The sequence below is a fragment of the Poecilia latipinna genome, unplaced genomic scaffold (genome assembly GCF_001443285.1).
Source record: "Poecilia latipinna isolate Pla-1442-1.1 unplaced genomic scaffold, P_latipinna-1.0 Scaffold154, whole genome shotgun sequence".
Classification (NCBI taxonomy): Eukaryota; Metazoa; Chordata; class Actinopteri; order Cyprinodontiformes; family Poeciliidae; genus Poecilia; species Poecilia latipinna.
Genome location: NW_015112770.1, coordinates 428586 through 452702, shown reverse-complemented (window position 1 = coordinate 452702; position 24117 = coordinate 428586). Strand labels below are relative to the sequence as shown.

The window sequence follows — 24117 nt, the reverse complement described above, 5'->3', positions numbered from 1 at the left end:
TATCAGATCTGTGCCACTTCCATAGCACATGTCCTATCATGTGACATTTAATCCGATTTGCACAGCGATGAAAGAAAAGTAAATATTGTTAGGAGAGGAATTTCATTTACTACACTCCTGTAGCGCCAGAATTAGCATCAGGCTTAAATAGCTGGTGCTAAGTCTGATGCTACAGGCTGGAGCTGCATGTGATGTGACTGGATCTGTGGAGACAGCAGGTTGAACAATTGATTGAAATTGGTGACAGTTGAAAGAGGAGAAGCTGCCAGCCATCTTGGATTAATGGTGTTTAGAAATATTTATTTTTTGTTATTTTTTTAATGGAGAGGATCTGAAAACAAAGTCTAAAGGAAAAGTTTTTTTTTTTTTTTTTAATCATCTTATCTTTCTCTTTTTCTTCTTCAAATTTGTCAGCCAGTGAGAGAAAATAAGTATTTTTATATAATTGTACATTTGAAGGACTCACCCTCTTTTGAGATTTTTCTGCCGCCCACAGAACCACATGGCTGACACGGTGGATGGCCTTTGAGGTTTCTAACATTTCTTCGTTTTACCAGCTACTGACATCTTGGCATTGTATCTTTCTCTGTAAAGTCTGTTGTGGGCCGAGGTTCAGATCTCTGCCAGGGCCTCTCTGCCTGATCTCTACATTAGTGACTTTCTTCCAGGGATTCTTGTTGCCTGTTGGCCTGGTTGCTTCCTCCCGATTGCCCTTCCAGTTAAGGGTTTGTGTTTTCTGTTAGCTCTGTGATGGACTGACGGCCTGTCCAGGACGTACATCACCTGCTGGGACAGGCTTCAGGCCGTTAACGGGTGTAGAAAACTCAAAGACGGATGCTCCATGTAATCAGGGCTGCTTTGTTTGACACCTGAACAATGTCGACAGGAAAAGCAGAAGGAAACGTTCACAAAGTTGCCGGCGTTCAGTGTCACTGTTCTGCACTCAGCTCAACGTGTGACAGCCGCAATTCAATTTCCAAAACTTAATGCGATGCAGATCTCAATTAAATATGTTATTTCTGCGCCTGCAGTCGACAGTTTTGCATTGAAAGGCCATTAAGTTTTCAAAGAAAAGTGGGACTGTGATGCTAATGTATCCGGGCCGAATGAAAAGTGCCACATTTTATTGTGTTTTCCTCCATCTTGTGTCAGAAGCAACATTAGGCAGTCTTCCTAAGACTACCGGCGCTCCCTGAAGTGAGGGCGTGAAATTACCTCCTCCAGTCGGACGGAGCGATTCCAGCTAATATCATCCAAATATTGAAACCTGGTCGTGTTCGGTTGAGGTGGAATATCTGCCGTTTGATAAATTAGCCTGTGCCACGTCTTATTAGAGCTTCTACTCCCTCATTTCTCTAAATTCAACTCAATTACTGTCTCGTCTTACTTTTGGTGTGAACTGTCACTTAAGTAGTTTATTGCCGCCGCTGTGACTGCAGGAGAAAACTGCAACTCTGGTTCTGCCGATCAGTCATTTACATGCTCCTTAATGGGTTTTGCAAGTTTCAGGTCTCTGGGGGCAAAAGAAGGAAAAAGGAACACATGCCTGAGCTGAGAGTGTGCTTTTGAAAAGTGCAGGAGGCTGACTGAGCAAGTTCATGAGAAAATGGTTTATGTGCAAGAATTTATGTTGATGCGCTGTTTTGTGCAAACCAGTTGTGTAGCAGATAATTAAATATTTCAGTGAAAGAACCTAAATGGGAACAGACGCTTTCAGGGACTTACTTTTTTTGGGGGAAAAAAGGAAACAAAAAACATTAAACACTGACAAATTTAAGATGGTCGTCCAGGAAAATGTATTTTTGCACTAAAGTTGCAAATATTTATCACAGCTGACTCCTTCTAGTGTCACATCATACATAATTACAACCATAGGAATCATATTTACTAATAAGTTTTTGATTGTTCAAGATGGCGACTGTGGTGGTCATGGACCTTTTTTTTTTTTCTTTTTAGCTAAAATGACCACTTAGATGAACTGGTTTTGTTTGGTGCGTATCATGAGCCGTAGAAATCACATCGATTTTCTTGATCTTGTGCTTCCCTTTTTTGGTGGACATTTTTTTTAAATGACCACCATTGCTGTTATGGAGAATAAATGTTTGCACTAAAGTCGGCTGTGGTTGTTGCTGGTGTGGCTAAGAGGAACTGACCTCAGACAAAACAGGAGGTCAATTCAAGTTTAAAAAAAAAAGACAAAAACACTTGTTTCCTAAAAACTGAGTCGTTTAACCTGTCTGTCACGAGAGGACCCAAATTTGGGTCCTCTCGTGACAGAGGTGTCAAACTCCAGTCCTCAAGGGCCTCTGTCCTGCAACTTTTAGATGTGCCTCTGCTGCACCACACCTGAAAAGAATAATTAGGTCATTAGCAAGGCTCAGGAGAACCGATCTACATAGGGAGGAGGTAATTAAGCCATTTCATTCCACCGTTTTTTACCTGTGGCACATCTAAACACTGCAGGACAGCGGCCCTTGAGGACTGGAGTTTGACATCCCTGTCATTGTGAATGACAACCTGAGAACAACAGGTTAAACAAGAACTATGGCACCTACTCCTTCATAGGTGCCACAATTCTACTAAAAAATATAAGAAAAAAAATTATGGGAATGAAGTCATAAAATTGCGAAAATAAAATAAAGTAATACAAGTCATAAAGTCATACAAGAATAAAGTCAAACTAATATGTGAATAAAGTCGTAATATTTTAAAAAGCCCTAACACCACATCATAGGCTCTATGGATGCGCGACATATTGGCACTAACATCGCTATCGGCCGATATGTATCGTTATCAGCCCGAGAAATAAAACTGGACAGAAATCAACAACTGAGCTTTATTTCCGTCTTGTTGCCGTCTGTTTCCGGTAGTTTTCTCCCGTAAGGTATCAAAACAATAGACGCCATTGGGAAACAACATTGGCCCAAATTTCACGCTGGTGCCCCAATGAATTTGCACAAATGTTTTGTGTTTGAATTCTTCTTGGATTAATCAAATTTGCTTAAAATTGTTGTAGAAGCAGCTGTATGAGTCACAACTGCCTCTGTTTGTAAGATTAAGGACGTTTCAGAATCACAGGAAGTTTCATCGGCTCAGCGGATTCCACATATCTTAGTCCAGTCCATCAATATTAACAGGGGAAAAAAATTAGTTTAGCCTTTAATGTGATTAATGATTGAGACAAAAGAAATATGCTCACTTTCAATCTGCAATGTGACTTTTACGTAACGCACAATAAATCCCTTATGATCATAAACTCAGATATTCATGAACGCCGAGTCGGTAGTTCATTGCGGTAGTTCTTTGCGGCTACCGACTCAAAGAGTCGGTAGCCGCAAAGAGGAGAGAGCGTTAAGCTGGGGGGAAAGGGAAGCGCTGCTTTGACAGTTAATTCCAACATCTGCACATCTTACACCTTTCCCAGCTCTCACCTCTTGATCACCCGGGTTTGATGTGTGAGTCAGGCCGGGTTTCAAGACTTGGCAATCAAAGCCTTTTGCTTTACATTTCATGAATCTTTCAGCACCTTCTGTGTCACGTTTTGTTGTGCGAGAGAACCGGCTCCCCGTCTTTGTTGCGACATTTAATCTTCTTTGTCTACGAATGAATTCAAGAATCGGATCAAAAGCTTGGAAACGCCTTGTGGTTCTTTCCCCACCATTTGTCATGTTGCTACTGTAAAGTGTATCTGATGTGGATTATGTGATAGACCACAAAGGAATATACATGGTCAGGTTTTTCTAAAGGAAAAAAAAAAAATAATGTGTCATGTTCTTTACTACACTACCCTTAAATAAAATCCAGTTTATCAGCTTGTTTTTAGAAGTCACTTTCTTAATAAGTAAAGAACAGCTGTCTGTACAAATCCATCTGTACTGTGAAGGCGTCATGGGTTGTTAGAGGACATTAGTGAACAAACAGCATCATGAACATCAGCAGAAAACTGTGGAGGCGTTTAAATCTGGCTTCTGACATGAAACATGTCGCATTCTCTAAATTTGTCCTTTACAGATGGCAATGGAAAGAATCTATTGTTGTACCACTTGTTGATGAGTTCAGAAGCAAATAATATAATAAAACATTAAGTCATGTTATGTCAAGGCTCTGGACCTGTTACAGTCCAAAGAGACATTTTCTCTTTATTTCAGCTAAAAAAATATATATTTTAGAGGTAATCTTTTGAAAAAGACAACTTCTCATTTTTGATTAATGTCTGCTTTAGGAAATGTTATTTATGGTAGCTAACAACCATCTGCATGTGAATGTGTGCGTGAATGAGTGACGTGCTTCAGTGTCCTCTGGATTTGATAAAGTGCCCATTTACCATTAACCTGTTCTTGGACTAGCCCGTTTTTTCTGCTTAGCACCTACTTTAACAAAGCAGTGTATGTCCTTACGTCGAACCCTAACGTGTGTCTTCCTTTGCTCTCTCCGTCTGCAGGGTGAGTGCTCCCAGAGGTGCTACAACATCTTCGTTCTGGAAACGGTCTGCGTCGCCTGGTTCTCCCTGGAGTTCCTGTTGCGTTTTATTCAGACTCAGAGCAAGTGCACGTTCCTGCGCACGCCGCTCAACGTCATCGACGTGGTGGCCATCCTCCCCTACTACATCACCCTGATCGTGGACTCTCTGTCTGTGGGGGGCAAGCCCGCGGGCTCGGGGAACAACTACTTGGAGAAGGTGGGCTTGGTCCTCCGGGTCCTGCGGGCCCTGCGGATCTTCTACGTGATGAGGCTGGCCCGCCACTCGCTGGGCCTGCAGACGCTGGGCCTGACGGTGAAGAGGTGCACGCGCGAGTTCGGCCTGCTGCTGCTCTTCCTCTGCGTGGCCATGGCCCTCTTCTCGCCACTAGTGTTCCTCGCCGAGAGCGAGATGGGCGCCAAGCAGGAGTTCACCAGCATCCCCAGCAGCTACTGGTGGGCCGTCATCTCCATGACTACGGTCGGCTACGGCGACATGGTCCCCAGGAGCATCCCGGGCCAGGTGGTGGCACTCAGCAGCATCCTGAGCGGCATCCTGCTCATGGCCTTCCCCGTCACCTCCATCTTTCACACCTTCTCCCGCTCCTATGTGGAGCTGAAGGAGGAACAGAACCGGGCGCTGAGGCAGAAGCCCGACTCGCAGGACAGCACCAAGTCGCAGAACAGCGAGGACTCGCAGGAGACGGACAGCTACCGTGGCATGGCGGAGGCCACTGCTGCGGCGGCGCAGAGGAGGAAGTCCATGGCTGCTCAGAGGGCGGCTGAGATTAGAGCGTCAATGAACACTTAGACGCTGACGGTCGAATGACTTTTCTGGAGAAGCTGAAGAGAAGGGGGAGATTTCACTGCTTTGACTGCAGGCGTCCCTGTGCATCAGATTATATCTGCGGGTCGCCAGGTTTACAAAGGAGCAGCAGAAATATTTTTTTTCTTTGCACAAATCTTACTGTGACATTAAGAAACAGCACAATATCCTAGATGAAACACCTTTAGCAACATAAGACTGATGGCCGGGAAGCTTGTGAAGAGGAAATCTAACACCACAGCATCACATTCTGTTCTTCAGAGCCTGGACTGAAACGCACATGGTGTTTTTATTCTGAAATGAAGGTGTTGCTCATTTGTCAGCTGTGCATTATGTGAAGATACATACAGCAGAAACCAGATATGTATATACATCCAGTTTTTAGACAAACTTTTCCAGTTTTAAGTCATTTGGAGGAGTGTTTTTTAAAGTGGGGGCCACCAGGTGGCGCCTGCAGCTCTTCAGAAAACTGAAACAGGAATAAAAATGAATTGAATAATTTTTTTAATCAAAATTTGTTTTAATCATAAAATGTAATAGTTTTTTGTTATCATAAAATATAAGTTAAAATATTTTAGTGAAATGTTGTTTCCATGCGTATCTTTCTGTTTGGCTGCCAGTCAAATTTGTCAAGCTGCTTTGCTCCTTAAGCTAGCAAAGCTAGCATAGCTAACAAGCACGAAATGGACAAGATTCTGATAAAACCAAGACAGAAGAAATGCCCTGTTATGAAGAATAGTGAATAAATGTGAGAAATAAACATTCTAAAAGTTGATGCTTCTCTAACTATTTTGCAACATTTCCTTTAGTATTAGCTTCTAGTGGTTCACCATCTAGAAGCTAATGCTGTTTGGGGCGCCCTAACAAGGAAAAGTCTCAGTTAAAATTGCTGAAATATCCTTTGAACAGTATTAGAAAACCTTAGATGATGTCATCTGATTGTAATCCATTTGAATTACCTGGATACACACTTATGGATGGATGTGTACCAGAGATTAATGTGTTTTGCTGCAAAATGTGTGTATCAACACCAAAGGCAAACGGAAAGATTCTGAAATAAAAAAAGAAAAGTAAAACAGACAGATTGGAGTCTACAGATGGACTCAGAAATCCATATAGACCTTTGTATTTGGAGACACGTTCGATGGTCTTCTTAAATTTTCTGTATGTTTGGCCATATTGATGACATTTGGAAGAAAAAGAAGGAAGCTTTCAAGAAAAAAATTATACCAAATATGAATGGAGAGACAGCTTTAAAGAAAATGATTGTCTAAAACAATCCTCTCATAATTCTGGCACAGAGAAAACAGAAACATTTTATTTGGTTTGATTTGATGTCATACAGAGTGTATGTAAATATCTGGTTTCGACTTCACATCTTCATTTTCATTTTGGTCTTTGACTAAACCACTTGTTAGAGGCGAGGTTGGAATAAATCATGCACACGTAAAACAAAGAAATACAATTTACATCTAAAAAGTGGAGGCTGCACAGTGGTGCAGTTGGTAGAGCTGTTGCCGTGCAGCAAGAAGGTTCTGGGTTCGATTCCCGGCCCCGGTCTTTCTGCATGGAGTTTGCATGTTCTCCCTGTGCATGCGTGGGTTTTCTCCGGGTACTCCGGTTTCCTCCCACAGTCCAAAAAACATGACTGTTAGGTTAATTGGTCTGTCTAAATTGCCCCTAGGTGTGTGTGTGTGTGTGCACATGGTTGTGTGTCTGTGTTGCCCTGCGACAGACTGGCAACCTGTCCAGGATGTACCCCGCCTCTCGCCCGGAACGTTAGCTGGAGATAGGCACCAGCAACCCTCCCGACCCCACTGAGGGACAAGGGTGTTCAGAAAATGGATGGATCTAAAAAGTGGTGTTAAAAAAATGTAATTTATTATATAGAACTGACAGCAAAGACAGACGTTGTTTAGTAGGTACAGGAATCAGGTCACGTCCACTGCAGCGTTCTCATAAAGTTCTGACTGAGTTAATTACATCCCAGCCACCAAGCAGTCAAATCTGCAACGTGACATTTTCAAAATGTAATCTCGACAGATAAACCAAATTATATTTTATTACATTAATCAGCACGGTTTATAAGTGCCTGAGGGTGTTTATTAAAATAATCATTTTTAAAAATTAGAGTTTCCAAAAATATTTACACCCCTTGAACCTGTAACCGTGTTACAAAATGCAAACTGTGATGCATTTTTGGGGGATTTTATTTGACTGACACACAAAACGTAGAGCATTATTAAAAAGCGGAAGGAAAATTCTACATAAATAAGTGGAAATCCTATCGCGTTTTTATTCATCCCTCTTCATTTTGACGCTCCTGAATAAAATACAGCTTTTAGATGCTTCTAGAAATCATCTACTTGATAAACTCGAGTCATTTTCTGTTTGCTTTAAACATCTGTATATTACAGGTAGTCAACTGTTTTTTTTTATAAAAGAAAAACTTTTTTTTTTTTTGAAAACTGTTCGGATTTGCTGAAATCGCAAAAGAATTCTTACATTTACGATAAACTTACTGTCAGACTGTAAAAGTCAGCCTGAAGTTATTTTTCTGTGTGCCTAATTTTAATCAAACATTGTTCAGTTTTAGAGTTAATATAACGCTGGCCTTTCAGTTGAGTGGTGGTAGCCCTTAAAAAACTCAAAGCTAAGCTAATTATTCCCCCACTTGTTTGTTTTTACCTCTCCAGCTGCATGATGCATAATATATCCAGCACATTTCCTCTAAATCAACTTGCGCCTATTTCATGTTTCACCAAATCCTGTTACGACACTGAGAGTATTTATGCTAACATTGATTAGCCACGTTGCCACTTCTCTAATGGCATGTCAAACCTTCTTGGTACGATATTGTTTTCATGTGGAGAAAACTTCACTGAGCTCTGACCTAACAACTAACTAGTTTACTCTTCTAATACAAAATTCACAACAAAATATTTCATAGCATGTTTGCAACTAGCTAAATATCAGAGGAGCTGTTAGCGTCTTCAGGAATGGGAGTAAAGTATGATGTAAACAAATTTGAGTATGGCTGAAGGAAGATCAAATATAATATAATAAAAGTTTAGATATTCTGTTTGCTCTGACATTCTTTAAAGACATTCATATAAACCCACCTGCTACTTTTTAATTTAGCATCATCAGATCTCAAACATGAGCCAGAGAGTTTAAAGGGCTTCATATTCGACTGGCATGGCTGCTGTTTTTACTGCTGAGTGACTCGGTTCTGCTCATACATGTTATGTTTTCAACATGGCTTCTTCAGGGCGAAAATGTAACAAAGTTGATTGATGTTTTGATCTGACCCTTTTTTTGTTGTTGTATCTGCTGTTTGTTTGGCGCCACCAAATTGACCAGAATAGTAAATAAAAATAAAAATAGAGGTTTCTTCCCTTTTTAAAAGAAAAAAAGAAGAAGAAGAAAGCAGCAGCATAAATATTTTAAGAATGCAATACCCTTTAAACATGCTAACATATAATATGGACAGCTAATTTTGCAGCATTTTGGGAATGCTCACCAATAGGTTTTTGTGTTATACAATTTTTATTCATTTTGCTACTTGTAAATAAAAACAGAGTGGTGGACTATACAACCTGTTATAATGGAAACATTTTTATAATGGCAGAAAACAACAGGAACAGATTCTTCCTGGTGACTTGTTTTTAGACTAATTAAACATGATATTATCAGCTATGACTTTCTTTGATCCTTTGTCCAATTCTGCATCAGATGGGCAACATAGAAAACTTTATAGTTCACCAAAATAAGTATAAATAATTATCTTAAATGTTTACTTGAATTTGAACAGCAACGACTTACTTACAGACGTGTTTATAAGAAATATTTTTTTTTATTGATTCGCTTTAAGGGATAGTTTGAATTTTTATTGACAATTGATTTTTGAACCCACACCTGAACAGGTGGACCATGCAAACTCAACTTGGGACACCAGACATAATTCAGACTTACTTGCTGTGAGACAACAGATCACAACAAAATAATTTCATCCAACAGTGACATCAGTGAAAAACCTTGACATTCACATAGAAAAACCATCAAAGTGATTATGGTAAAAGAGTAACATACTGACTACTGATGATCTCCTGACAGAACCCCACTTACAAAATACAAGCTTGACCTCTTATCTTGCAGTAACTGTCCTGCCCACCAGGGGAGCTCTTTCCTGGTTGAGACTAGAAAACTCATTTGTCTAAATCTTTGATTTTTTTTCCTCCCCAGATAATAATAACAATAATAATAATTATTATTATTATATAGCTTTTCTATTATGGTAACTTTTCTTTATTTATGTTTTTAACCCGTTTATATGTGGGATTTTATATATATAGGTTCATATCAGTCTGACAAACTGACTTGTAAATGTTTTGCTTTGCAAGTGGCTGACAGTTTATATTGCAGCCTGTGAATCAAAGTGCTCTGCTGTCTAAAACCGACTCAAAGATTCAAAGTAATTCCCAGAATCATCATTTCTTCACATAAATCTCCAGTGTAAAGCGTCTTCAACTTTGAGCGAATGCATAACAGAAATGAAACCTCTCCAAAAACTGTTGATGGTGAAACTGTCCAAAGCACCGAAAAAAACCCCAAACATGTTTCACTTGCAGACTGAATCTCCGGATTAAACGCAGGACCAAAAAGAACATAGCTTGAACACATTATTATCCTCCAGAAACTGTTCTGTACAATACGAATCGTTTTAAGCTGGGATGAGGAGGTGTTGGAACGAACATTAAACTGAAATGAATTTGCAGTTTGCATCATAAATCCACAGCCTGAGGAACAGTTGTGTGCGTTTTTTTTTTCTATTGGAAAATGTAATAAAGACTATAATAAACACATTGCTGTGTGAATGGGGCTCTGATTTAACAATGTATTATACACAAGGTTGCACTCAAACTGTCAGGAGATTACGCGCCGTACTTCTCCATTATGAGCTTCTGAAATCGGCACAAGCTTCATGCTTCTTTTAAAGCGAACGTCATCAATAATGAATAAATTCTGTCTCCTGGATTTTTATAAGTCATAAACATAACAGTGGCGGGATTATTGCATGACTTTCCGACCAGAGTGAGACCTCCGTGCTGTCAGGCCGTGTGTGTTTCTGTCAGAAACGTCTCAACAGTTCAGAGGAAGAGGAGGATGAGGAGTTCGCCAGGTCACAGAACGGCCTTCAATGACCTCCTCCCATTTGCTACCAGCATCTCTGCTTTATACAAGCGTTTCATGTGAAAAGTTGCTGGGAGTAAATTTGATCATCCAGCATCACAGATGTAGCAGATAAAAAGGTTTTATTTTATTAAGCTACATAAACACTCGACTACATGAGCCGAGTCGTTTGAAGACGATTTCAGAGCATCCAGGTTATTAAATACATTTTCTTGCTCATTCTGTCCCATGAAGGTCTTCATACGAGGGCTGCACCAATTTATCAGCCAGACGATTTATCGGGGCCGATTTCCTTAATACTTTTATTATCACTTATTTATTTATTATTACTGGAGCCTTGCAATGACATTTCTTTTAATTAGTACATTTTTAAACATACAATTAAATGACAATAAACTCTTTGTCTATGTCTTCACTTTGGGGTATCGGTGATCGACCGATACATGTGAAGCTGATCTTTTCTACTTCAGCAAAGGTCTAAAAATCAACCACGGTCTTCTTCTACTCTCCAGTAAGAGGTTTTGATGACAGACCAGCCCACCAGGTCATGTCTGGACATTAGCACTTAACAACAGTCACTCCACTGCTGCCAACTCAGCAACTTTCTTTGATATTTAGCAACATTTCAGACAAAACGTGCTACCATCAGGTCAGGTTTTTTTAAAGGTTGGTAATCAGCTGTTTTCCAGAAAAGTGCGCTCAGTGCACCCTTACTTGATACAACAGTAAATAAATTTGATCAGGATTTTATGTGACAGACCAACACAAAGTGGTTGAAGTGGAAGGATAATAATGAATTGTGCTCATTAAAATAGCAAATAAGAAAATCTCGTGTTCCTCCAGGATTGCTCAGGATTGGGTTCCATCTTGGGCGATGTTCGTTTTCTCCTGACATGATGTTGGTGGCATGTGAACATCGGAGCAAACCCTCACATGCAGCTTCTAAATAATTCAACCGCATGGACCCAGACTGAGCCTTAAATATTTGAAGCAAGCCAAGTCAAAGATAACATCAGAACCATCTGTCCCCTCACAAAGGGGTTCAGGTCATTTTGTAACTGATTGAGAAAGAAAGAGCCAAACGTCAGGAGATCGTTTCTGCCGACTGTGTGCAGCTCCAGTTTATACCTGCTGCTCTGACAGACGGAGATTTAAAGTAATTTCCTTTTCCTACTTGCCCTCCACTGTAAGGAATAGTGATTTTATGACTTCAGTAAATAAAAGCTGCCAACAGGAGACGACCTGAGAGAAAACTGATCCAAAAAACCAACAACCACGGATTCCAAAAAAAACAAAACATCCTTTTAAGAAACAGGAGGCAAAAAAATGAAAGAAAAATTTCAGTTTCAAATAAGGCAAAAAACACTTCGCTACAAACGATTCATCGATTATATTAGTTGACAATTAATTAATCGAATTATCACAATTAATCAAATGAATTGGATTAATCGTTTCAGCTCTTCAAATCAGTAATGAGACAGAAGAGGCACGCTGACCTGGTTTCATCACAAACATGGCACTGAAGAGCAGATTGATCAGAACTAGTTTATGAATTTTATTTTTTATGAATTTTCCCTTCTCAGCCTGTAATTTAGTTTCTCCTTCACTTTTATGTCAGTCATAGACAGTTTTTGACTGACACTTTTTTCTTTTTTTACATTAAATAACTGACAGAATAATGCAGTCAGACTGAGAAGTTAATGTGTGCTCGCATAAAGAGCCAATGCATCTTGGTAAATGGAGCCCTGAAAGTTTTGAAATGAATTCATTATATTCAAAAAATTGTCTCTTTATATGGAAAATGTCCTTTCAAACTCCTTTTATGTCTGGGGACTCCACTGTGTTATTTTCCTGTTATCGTCTCTGCTCTGTTCATTTTCATTTCTGTGCTGCTCACCGTTCAGATGCCCAGAGAAGGACCCCAGCTCTGGGCTCCTTCCACCTTTGACAGCTGATGGTTCCCAGAGTAACTGTGCATGTCTGGTAGGAAAAAAACAAACAAAACAAAAAAAAGCATATCCGTCATGTTGAGGGGAAAAAAATAATGTCAAGGTTCAGCAGTGTCTTTATTGGGTGGTAATGCCACAGTTCATTTGATAACACTGTGTAAACAGGCCAGAGAGTCCGTGAGCTGTCGAACTGGACCGAGAGTTTCATAGAAAAAAGAAGCAACAGTAGGAGGATCAATAAAAAACAAACAGTTGGTACTGATATTTTTGGTACATACAAAAAAAAGAAGAAAAAAGCCAATGGTTTCCAGGTTTAGAGAGAAAACAGAAAACAGTCAAAAACCGTCCCATTCTGAGCTCAACTTGATCTGATCCAAACGACAGACTTTAAATAACAGCTGTTCACCGCTTTACATTGGCATTAGAAGATAGTACAAAAAGCATGTAATAAAATAGTTGTAAATAAAATGTACACTTCAGCTCCTGCCACAGAGTCACTCAAGGAGGACCTTTTTTTTATTTCCTTTTTCTGTTTCTACCTCCTAAAAATATTCAGAGCAGCGTTTTGCCAGACCGTGTGGAAACAGAGAAGTTTCTGCTGCAAAAGAGGACAGAATCAGGTCTCACTGAAGGGCTGACAGTCAGTGCTCCTCCTCTAAAATACACAGAGAAGAAACTTAAAACCAGTGCTCCCCAGTCGGTCCCTAAAAAGGAAATTATTTTCATTTGGCCAACAATGAGCACAGCCTGCCCAGATCAATATGCTGTAACATGTTACAATATGCTGTAACATGGATCCATGGAGGAGGATATGAAATGATGCTCATAGTTTTGAAGTAAACAACAGTGATGATCACTGACAGAGGAAAACATGCAGTTTTTGCTGAACACATTGAAGGCTGATATAATACAAAAATAGTAACATTTTATAACAACTCAAGCTTTGGTAATCATTTATCATAAATAATTGTATTTTAAAAACATGGAAGCTGAATCTCTGTAGCATAACATTACCAATGTGATATTATCATTGCCAAGCAGTATTACAGTAATCACTGTGCTCTTATAATCATTAATATGTCACTATAGAGAGTCTAATCTACCAACAGGCCATTTTAATTTTTATTAATATGCTTTTTAATCCAAAAGAGTTTTTTTTCCCATAATCCCATTTAGTCACTTCACTTTTCAATAATTTCTTTTTTATTCCTGTAAAATGTATGCTATGAATAAAGTCATCTTCTACAACATATGTTATGTTGTAATGTGTATCAACATCAAAAAAGGACAAAGTCATCAAGTTCACTAAAGCATAATTATGCTAACAGAGCTACAGAGCTAATGCTAATTTTCTAGCTAAGTCATTAGCTTGATGCTGTGTTGGATATGTCTCCCAAGTTAGGAGTATTCTGTTGTTTTCTTACTAGCTCCTAGCTACGACGAAAGTTAGAAGCTAGCCTCTATTAGAAAACTAGTTTTTTCTAATTAGGAAAGCTAGTTTACTAACTAGCTTCTAGCTAGAATAAAAACAAGGGATTGTTGTACTGAAAACTACTACTAGCTATGCGCTGATGAATAATGTTTGTCTCTTTATTTGAGTGTTAAAACACATAGAACAGAAGAGCTAATAAATAGCTTAGCATCAGCATCTTCACTGCATTTTACATACACACAGCTATGTTGGAAAGCAAATAAAGCTGCTAGTCAAGCTATATTTCAGCTTGACTAGCAGAAATACTAATTGTATTTTTGCCTTGTACCTCAAAAAGACAATCCAACTTCAGAGCACAAAGAGAGAACTGTAAGACAGAAAGTAGCCAATGTGTTGCTAGCTAGTTAGAGAAACGGCTACATAATCTCTTTAGTAGAAGAATGCTGTGTAAACAGATTTGGTCCAGTGAAAAATGATGTTAAAATCAACCACATTTTTCTTATTCTTGTCATTTCTGCTCTTTATTGTCCATGAAATGCCACAAAAACGTGGAACATACAGTAGTGATGTAGTACTGATCTGTTGCTAAGCATTGTTGGCCAGCCAACTGAGAAAATGGTTTTCTACGCTGAAGTTTGTTCATTTATCAATTAATCAATCAAATTTTATTTGTATAGCACATTTCAGCAGCAGGGCATTTCAAGGTGTTTTACATAATTAAAGAAAAAAAATTACAAACCAAACAAAAAAACACACCTGTTGGGAAGTATTTCAGGTTGCAAAGAAAAACATACTTTGGCATTTTAAAACTACAGTTGGCAAACTCTGAGCTTGTTGGCAGATTGCTTTTTTAACAGCAGTGAAATCATACGACACATCGTTGCTTTAGATTTGTGTTATTGCTGAGATAGTGTTACTTTTAATCTTAGATCTATTAGCTTCAGTATGTCAAACCCGTCCAATAAGTCGATAGATTTTGAATTTCCAAGATCCAAGTTGAAGAATATCAATTGGAATGTCTCTTCAAGCTATGAATGTAGAGTCAAAGTTTTCTAACAGGCCCCGAATTCAAAATGCAATATCACTGCAGCATAAACAAAACATAGCTACAGCTTTGGTAACAAATGCTTATTTTTTTTTTACCTCTAATCTCATGAAACTTTATGCAAATTCTCTGTCTGCGCCGATGAAGATTCCCTCATGTTTTAATACAAAATACATGGAGCAACTCAACTGACAGCAGCCCAACCTACTTTTCTAATTAATATGGCAGAAAACACAGTTTGAACTCGTAGGGATCTCGGCATTAAACTTTCAAGACAAAATACTTAGTTGATAATACACTGCTCAAAAAAATAAAGGGAACACTCAAATAACACATCCTAGATCTGAATGAATGAAATATTCTCATTGAATACTTTGTTCTGTACAAAGTTGAATGTGCTGACAACAAAATCACACAAAAATCATCAATGGAAATCAAATTTATTAACCAATGGAGGCCTGGATTTGGAACCGCACACAAAATTAAAGTGAAATGTTCCCTTTATTTTTTTGAGCAGTATATAATAATATTGTGGAAAAAGTAAAAAAAAATAAGACAGTGACAATGGCCGGAGCAACATACCCCATTCTGACACAGTAGCACAGTTTAAATTTTATACCTTTCATTGGACTGGACCCGCTCCGTACACAACACGGCAGCATCAAACGGGTGAATGGTTTTCTCACATTTAGACTTACATAACACCGTTTTCAATCACCAACAAAACAAAGCACTTTCAGTCTGTTACATGGCTTTTAGGACAGACTCATACAGAATGCAAAGTTTGTAAAAGTGAAATTATAAATGAATCCATGAAAGAAAAGAACAAAGAGTTCTTAAGTAGACAAAAGTGGTTTTGTCCATTTAAGATTTGTTGATCTAAATTCCCAGCGTGACTGAAGGCTGAGAAAGTCCTGGACTGGATCAAAGTATTCAGTGCGATTGAAATTTTGAAATACTTAAAAAAAAAAAAAAAGTCTGGCATAAAGAATTTTTCCATTTTCAGATTTCTTCTGTTTTTGGTTTTTGTTTCAGTTTATCAAACACGCAACAAAACACAACCAAATAAAAATGAATGCAAAAGGCAACACAAGAAAGAAAATTATATCCAAACCAAACTGACTCCATGTGAAAATCTAAACAATCAGTAACTGGAAATAAGTATTTTACTGCAGAGAATTTTTAACCCACTCTGTACAGTCAATACAGTCACTTAGGAGGGTTTATGAGCATGAAATGACTAACTAGGATCATATAATGGCATCTTAAAATCAAGACTTTGACTAGACCACTCTACAAGCTTTCAGAGGTGGACTTGGTGTGTTTTCTGTTTCTCTGTACTCTAGTATAGAATCTAAAAACAAACTTCTAAAGAGGTTTGTTTCCAAACTGATGAATATAATCACATTTATTCCAATTTGATTTCAAATATGATGTGTAGCTTCTTGAGATCTTTTAGCCTGCTTCATGTTGTCAAGTAGGTTCTACATAAGGACCAATCGGACATGGGTCAGGCTGGTGTCCATGTCATTTTCACATAGAACCAACCTGGTGTGGTCACTTTTCCTCCTTTTCATAAATGAAATCTTTCAGTTTTGTATTAAAATTTGTTTGACGATTTGAAAGATTTAAATTTGAGGGGAAGAAATAGAACAGAAGAAACAGCGATACATCATGTCTCACTCAGAAAATATGGACGGGATCATATGTGGATTATTAAATACTACATTAATTTGGTTACATTTTTGTAATCTGTCCACAGCAACGAATCAGGAGCAAAGTCTGAATGTACAGAAAATCTAACTGGCTCCATTAGGAGGGCGTCCGGAAAACTGCACTGTATTTTTTATTTTACATATACGAGACACTTTTTAGCTTCAACAATGAACACAAAGTCAGTAACCCAAATTAGCCCAGCTTCTGATGTCACAACCCAGCAGTCGAGTGGAAACAAACACTTTCTGGGAAAAGCAAAGCTGAGGCTGAAATCTGTGGCATCAGAGTAATAATAATAATAACAATATAAAAAATGCAATCAATGGCTGATAGAAAACATATATTGCTGCCATAAGGAGCTTCAGTTTCTTATCTCTGTCTCAAGGCCACAAATGTTTTTTTTAAATTTTCTAAGTGATGCATTTTCAGCCCAGTGTAACATCATAAAGAGTCCGAGAAAAAAATTCTCAGAGAATTCCTTCTTGATTTGGTTTTATGTTTAAAAAACTAAAAGACCCAAAAGAAAACAAAACAATGATTTTGAACTTCTGTCCAACTAGACCAGACATGCCCGTTTGTACATTCAGTAATGTGGATTCCTACAGGTTTTGAACACAACACTTGGATTGCTGGTAATGCATTGAGCCGTGGTTGAGTCTTAAGGCAGAGGTTCCGTGCAACATTCATCAGCATGTGTGGACACCAAAATCTCATCCACATTCCTCTGAGCTCCGAATATATCTATAGTTTTCATACGTTGCGCTTTTGCTTTTGCAAACAAACAAAAAAAGGATATAAAATTAATGAAAATCCTCCACATGCACATGCTGATTTGTTGAGTGGGGTGCGATTGCATGATGCGTGCATTTTCAGCGCCGGGAAAGAAAGAAGTCTTCATGATCGTTGAGCGTTCCTCAAGGTATTGCTGCGACCGCCGAGGTGCAGAAGCAGTAACTCCTTCGGTGCGTGTGTTTGGGCATCCCCCTCCACCCCCCGTTTCTCGCTGCTCGTCTTTCGGAGTTTCCTCGGGACACGTAGCAGCACCTCAGAGAGCTTTGGCACTGGTGGTGTGGGAGACGGTGTGGGACACGGGTTTCTGCGGGTAGCGGCTGTAGTAGTAGACCTGGAACAGGATGGCGACGTCCACAAACACCTGCAGTAGGCCGCACGTCCAGAACTGCACGGGGGCCTCTGTGAGCAGGAAGTAGCCCGTTTTGAAGGTGTCGCCACTGGTCCACATCAGCACCATCTTGATGCTTAAAAGGAAGACAAAGAGAAGGTGTGGTCAAATGTGGCAAGTATTGTAGTAGAAATCCCTCATCTAAAAGACCTTAAAGGGACAATGTTATGTGTTTTGTACCTTCAGTTGCTATATATATCAAATATTACTTGAAAAAAGTTTGACTTTTTAATCTAATGCCTTGATATTGGGCCTCTGTCTCTTTAAGAAGCTCCTGCTCTTTGTGAAACTCCGCCTTCAGGAAATCATCACAATCGCGCTCCTCTATGTTTAGCAACGTTTAACAATGTTTTTACCAGCGTTACACTGAGAAGCAGCGTATAATCAGCATTTCCACAACTGAATGTTTGCCATAGAGATTAAAGGATTTCTCCAACATGCATAAAAGAATCAAAGCAACTCTCCAGGTATGTTTTTCAAGAGGGAATAACATTATAACATGATGCAAAGCTCAAAAAAGTAGTTTTTACACAATACTGCCCCTTTAAAAGCAAGTTTTTAATCTACTGACTATGATTAGCCTGCAGGATGTGCTAAAAGTTGTTTCCCTCTTAACTTCTGGTTTAAAATGTTAAACTTGAATGCTGGGGTGACAAAATTAATTATTAAAGCAGAAAGTCTCATTAGCTAAAATGTTCAATTTTCCTCTTTCCACTTCATAATCATGCACAGTTTACAACTATAAACTGTGAACATTTTTTAGCCATGCATGGTGAATAATTTTAAATTACACAAAGTTGTTCACTTTCAAATATTTGTCTTTGACTTGAGAACAAAAATGTTTGGTGAAACAGTTTTAATTTCACCCGCAAAATATATGTTTTCCATTTTTCTTTTTAATGAAACCCTAGCTCAGTTTATTTTCCTGTTCTGGTTTTCTACGATGTTCGATTGGTTTTGTCCAAGTTCAGTTTAGTAACAGAGAATGAATCCTCATCACAGTGGGAACGGAGAGTCAGAGGAATGTTATTAGTTCAACCGTGAAGGAAACAACAACTGGAGCAGAGTAAAAGCAATAGGAAATTGAAATAATGATTGTAATACTCAGAGCTCTGGTTGGCCATTAGCTCCACATCCTGTGGCACATTTATGACTATAAATCTCATAAAGGAGCTTTCAGTACACACTGACAGCCATGTAAGCAACTGGAGGACACGTTTGTAGGTAAAATACAAACTTTTACTGTTACAGAAGAACAGAACAGTCGTGTAATTTGGTGGGACAGAGTTCATCCAAGCATCTTCCATTCTCTATCAGAAATGCAGTGGCGTCTATTGATGCGGAAAGAGAAATGGAACCAGTGAAGAAGAGTAGAAATGCTGGCGTCTACATCAATAACAGCATAAACAGCAACCAGACTCCACTGTGACGTTCCATTTTTATTCTTCAGCATGCCCTGGTTTAGTGGTTCTCCTACATACTGCAGAAACTACAAAAGTAGTGCAATATCTAGTTTTGTAAAACAAAACATGTTTGAACGTGACTGTAGGACTTGAGAGATAAACTGGACACTGAGGATTGGGTGAATACAGTCACTTATAATTCTCCTTAAAAACAGCTTTGAAGACAGAGTACATAAGAGCTCTGGTACTGCGATGCTATTGTATTTGAACAAAGTATATTGGAGATTTAATCTAAACTTCACCGCATTGTGCCGACAGAAGGATACATTTAATGGACCTTCTGTAGAAGTGAGCTCTAGATATTGCAGAACCAATTTGAAAGTTCTGCTGAACTCACTTGTGTTCCACCGTTTGGCTAAAGTACTTTGAACAGACACTTCAGTTTGAGTCACGGCTGCATGCTGACAAAGGCAGGACTAAATCATCGTCTGCGGTCCTCAGATGTGTTTCCTAAAGCAACCTGCCTGCGACAATATGAATGCATGCTGAGGCATTTCAAAGCTCTTCGCCCTGCTTGGTCAGCGCTATTTGAATGAGCTTTGCAGGGACACTTCTTTGTGTCACAGAGTCAGAATTTAATGGCTTGGTTTATCCCCCGTGATCCAGCTTTATTTGCTCAGACATAAAGGTATCTGCCTCAGAGTTCTGAGTCTCCGGAGAGCCTGGGTAGCCCGGTAGAGAGAGCTGTGATTAAACCACAACTTGACGTATGCTCTTGGCTAAAACTCGTGTCCAGTGATTAAAAACCTAATTTAGCCTCGCCATCGGCCCTCAAGCTCAGCACCTCCCCACGGCTGATTGTGTCGTTTGTCTCCTCTCTTACCTGCTTGTAGCATCTCTCACTTTCTTGAGGTTACAAATTGCAGCGGGTGATTACTGCGGAGCGAGCGCACAGCGTGGTCGTTTAATCAATGTCCCCTACTGATTTGAATCAGACAGAGCCTGACGGATCCCCTTTCAGTACCAGCACCAACTAAAGGTTTAAACAATTACCTGACTCCACAATTCCTAAGCCCCTGTCACTTTCCAACCTGCGCAAACTTACTTAAAGAACCATCAGGCAGATAAATGGAGATTATGTTGACCAAATCCAAAGAAAACGTCAATAGATCCTGATGGGGTTGAGCTCAGATAAGGCTGTACAAAAAGGAAGAAGTTCCTGAGGTATCCCGTTTTGAGTCATAGACTGTTGTTAGAGGCATGTTGTTCATATTTGTTTTACAGTTTCATTTTGAGCTGCAATAAAGAGCCATTTCACTGTTTTTTCTTTTTTTTTTCTTTAGAAGAACCTCGACTGGATTATTTTCTGATTACTTGGCAAAGTTTTGCAAAAATATTTTTAAAATGCCATAACTTTTATTTTGAACCCAACATTGTGTATTCTCTTGTCCTGCAAACTTCTGGTGGATTTCTGGGTCAGGTTAAAATCCAGGGAGGGTCGATTTTTTATGTCTGTTTTCACACCTGAGTCAGGTAGACTTAGTTAGACTGGAGACCAAGATTGCAACAGTCGCTACATTTTCAGCTGGTGCGGTTTGCTTTTACACGGCACTGTGTCAAATGACTTGAACCATTTGAAAAACCTGATCAAATGGCGGCGCTGCACCAAGAAACACTGAAGGAAACGAACAAAAACCTCTGAACAACAACTTCCTTCTTCACAAAATCCAAACAAAATTGGAGTAGCATCGGAATTTAGTGGTTGTAAAATTTATCTTCTGCCAAACACTCTTCAATAATGGACTCACCACGAGCCATTAATCAAACTAGTTTGATTAAAGCAAACTAAACAGGGCTGGCGTGAATCCATCCTAAATGATCAATTTTGGGATGCATTCATATCACTGCTGTTTCATCCATTTTATTCAAAATTTTGTACGTTTGCCTAAGTCCTGTGAAAACTCATGTGGTCAGCAGCAGTGGTTTTTCTTCAGCTGTTTTCTGAATGAGATGAACACTAAAACCTTTGATCAAATTGTACACAGTCACTAAATTTTTGTGTTGCCCTGATTTCCTTTAATTGTCTAATAGAAAGCCCTGAAATAAATCATTCCGGGGAGAAGTTCTTCTTCTTCTTCTTCTTCTTCTTATTATTATTATTATTATTAACAGCCGCTGATAATAATAATAATAATAATAAAAAAGGTAAGCTTTGTGTCAGGAAATTTCCTGCCTTCCTATAAACTTCTTAGCATACCCAGAGGAGGGATAAGAAGTAATCTAGCGTCTCTCCTCACAGTTGGACTGACTGTAACCCCAACCGTCTGATTCTGCCAATCTTGCCACTTTCTTCAGACTCACTCATTTCTCTCCAACTCTTTTCCCACTGGCAATCTATCCTGGAGATTTTTTTTGCCTGGCCTTTCATCATGAGCCTACTCTCCACAGCATGTCTCCCTTCCCTTCCATCCATTCACCCCGCCTCTTCATTCCTGCTTGCTTTTTCTTCTTTCTTTCCCTCTGCCTACCTAACCTACCTCCCTCATGCTCCCATCTCTCGGTATGGAGCTTGTTAGCTCCGTGGAAACAGCACCTACATCCCCTCACCCACTGCTCTCTCAGTTATTTCGTCGTGTACCTGCTGTTTGGTTTGGCATTTGATCAATTCATGTCTGGCTACTTATTTGTCATATTGTGCTCTGGATAAAACCTTCCAGCAGAGGATGACTTATGTCTAATTCACACATCAAGATATTGATGTCGATTTTTGAAACAATTTTTCCTTCTCCCTCCGATTATTGTGGCGGCTCTAAAGATAATCTTATGAGATCTTCTGTGTGTGGTGTGCTAAGAGTGATATAGTCTTCTCCGAAGCACATTGGACTAGTCTGATCTAATATTTGGCGAGTTGTCTTGGCCCAATATTGCAGTGTGTGTGGTCTTTCCGAAAGACAGACAAGAAGGCAACCTGCTGAATGTTACGTGTAGCCAGTCGGAAAGCGAGGAGACAGAAATAGGGATGGGAATCCAAAATACAGAAGACAAACCAACAGGCGTAGCTCCTCCTCAGAGATGCAGTTTCTCAGAGCAGCCCTCATCCACGATTTATCCACTCAGCTCCTTCAGACTAGCCAGGAACAATTAGCAAAAATTGGTGAAAGTGTACATCTGCAAAGATCACTATACTAGCTATTTCTCAGTGTAATGCAGTGGTTCTTAACCTTTTTTGAGGAACCGAACCCCCCAGTTGCATATGCGCATTTACCAAACCCTTCTTATTCCAACCCCCTTCCCCCTCCTCAACCCCGGCACACAAAATACGTTGCGGTTTTCTGATTTAGTAATGTAATTATATTAGCTGTGTTACCACCCCCACGCCACTAGAGGCAGTACCAACCCCGAAAAGATGCGACTAAGGAGCAGATTTAGAAGTACACCGAAAACTACAGAATTTGGTAAAAACGGTGAGTTTTGCTGAAGTAATTAAAGACACAAGTTAAAATTCACGCTGAGAGTGGAGCTCCTTCAATCAGTGCTCCTTCGCAGCACTGATTGGCTCAGCAATGTAACGTGATCCTCTGCAGCAAGTGATGGAAAGAGGCGCGTCATCACGACTTTACACAGTGTGTCTTTACCTCCGTGGCAGAGGCTCCACCGAACCCCTGAGACCGACTCATCGAACCCCTGGGGTTCGATTGAACCCAGGTTAAGAACCACTGGTGTAATGCTAGTATAAACGTTGTTAAAGGGTTAATAGAGGAACCATGTTGTGATGACTTCCTGAAGGCAGAGTTTCAGAAAGACCAGGCGTGTCTTAAAGAGACAGAGGCCCAATTTCAAGGCATTAATCAGGAAGGGAAATTTTTTTTAAGTCATATTTTATGCATACAGCATTTTTACAACAACTGATGTTAATATAGTTGCTTCACTATTTGATAAAATGGCACTATATGCCAGGAAAATACATCATACTGACCCTGTAAGCAAAATATGTTGGCTGAAGAAGTAGCAAATTGCTGACGAATCCCATTTCTTAATTGTGATCATTTCCAGTTGTATAGTTTAAGTCAGTGGTCCCCAACCGTTTCATTACCACGGACCGGTCAAGACTTGAAAATGTTGCTTTCCATTATTATCCATTATTATTATTATCAGGCTCACATTAACATCGGTTATTTAGCCACATTTTTATGCGGTTTAGTTAATATTCACCCAGTTGAACGTGAATCCAGATCCCATCACACATTAAGCAGATAAATGCATCTACATTTTCTCGTAGTGACAAAAACCACTGACTGTGGCCCCAATAACTTTTAATAAATTAAATTAAGCGACTTCACTTAAATTAGCATCACTTCACCCGGTGGGGTCTGAATGCACTTCCTCCTGGTTCCCATCTGCAGAAAAATCTGCGCTAATTCAGTCAGTTGGATCTGTCTGATCCAAACAGATCAACTGAACTCTGAGTGTTTTACCCTGTGCGGTCCGGTGTGCGCTTTTACCAGGATTTTTTTTTCTTTTTTTTTGCGTGGTTTTGCTTCTTCGAAACGGACAGATGTTACGTCTGCAGCTCCTCCAGAGCGCCGCTCTCCTGGATAACTTGCACCAAGAAGGCTCCATTTGTTAAATCCGCTGGATGAGTTAATCCCAGCGGTTTCTAATTCTTCGCAGCGGCGGAGCCGCGTCCGCAGTGGTTGAGCAGCGGACTGCGCATGTTACAGTCTAAATAACTTTTGCATCGTCATTTAATTCCTCCAGATAAACTACCGGCTCCTCAAATGGATTAACACAACGTTGCATTCTCTTTAGTTTTCTCTGGTCTGTAATGGAGACTTGAATTTAACGCGCCATTTCAACCAAAGGTTTGTAATGTGCTTCCTAACCAGACGCTCCAAAGCGTCCGGTCCATAACTCT

General features: G+C 39.5%; 2 protein-coding genes across 4 annotated transcripts in view; one reads left to right on the top strand and one right to left on the bottom strand.

The window, feature by feature from the left end:
• The window catches only part of kcng2 (potassium voltage-gated channel, subfamily G, member 2), a 42461-nt gene extending 31354 nt beyond the window's left edge, over positions 1–11107 (top strand). Inside the window, exons 3-4 of one of the 2 annotated variants that reach the window (XR_001424610.1) lie at positions 4442–5427; positions 11096–11107. Coding sequence is in view for 1 of the 2 variants with exons in the window: in XM_015029479.1 (XP_014884965.1) it covers positions 4442–5269 (828 nt within the window). In the remaining variant the exon portion in view is untranslated. Of the gene's footprint in view, positions 1–4441; positions 5715–11095 lie in introns of those variants that run through there. The other variant, XM_015029479.1, reaches the window with a different exon arrangement.
• A 5609-nt stretch (positions 11108–16716) lies between these two features.
• The window catches only part of slc66a2 (solute carrier family 66 member 2), a 34571-nt gene continuing 27170 nt past the window's right edge, over positions 16717–24117 (bottom strand). For both annotated transcript variants that reach the window (XM_015029480.1, XM_015029481.1), the window contains one exon: positions 16717–17875. In XM_015029480.1, the coding sequence (XP_014884966.1) occupies positions 17665–17875 (211 nt within the window). In that variant the 3' untranslated portion in view covers positions 16717–17664. The remainder of the gene's footprint in view (positions 17876–24117) is intronic.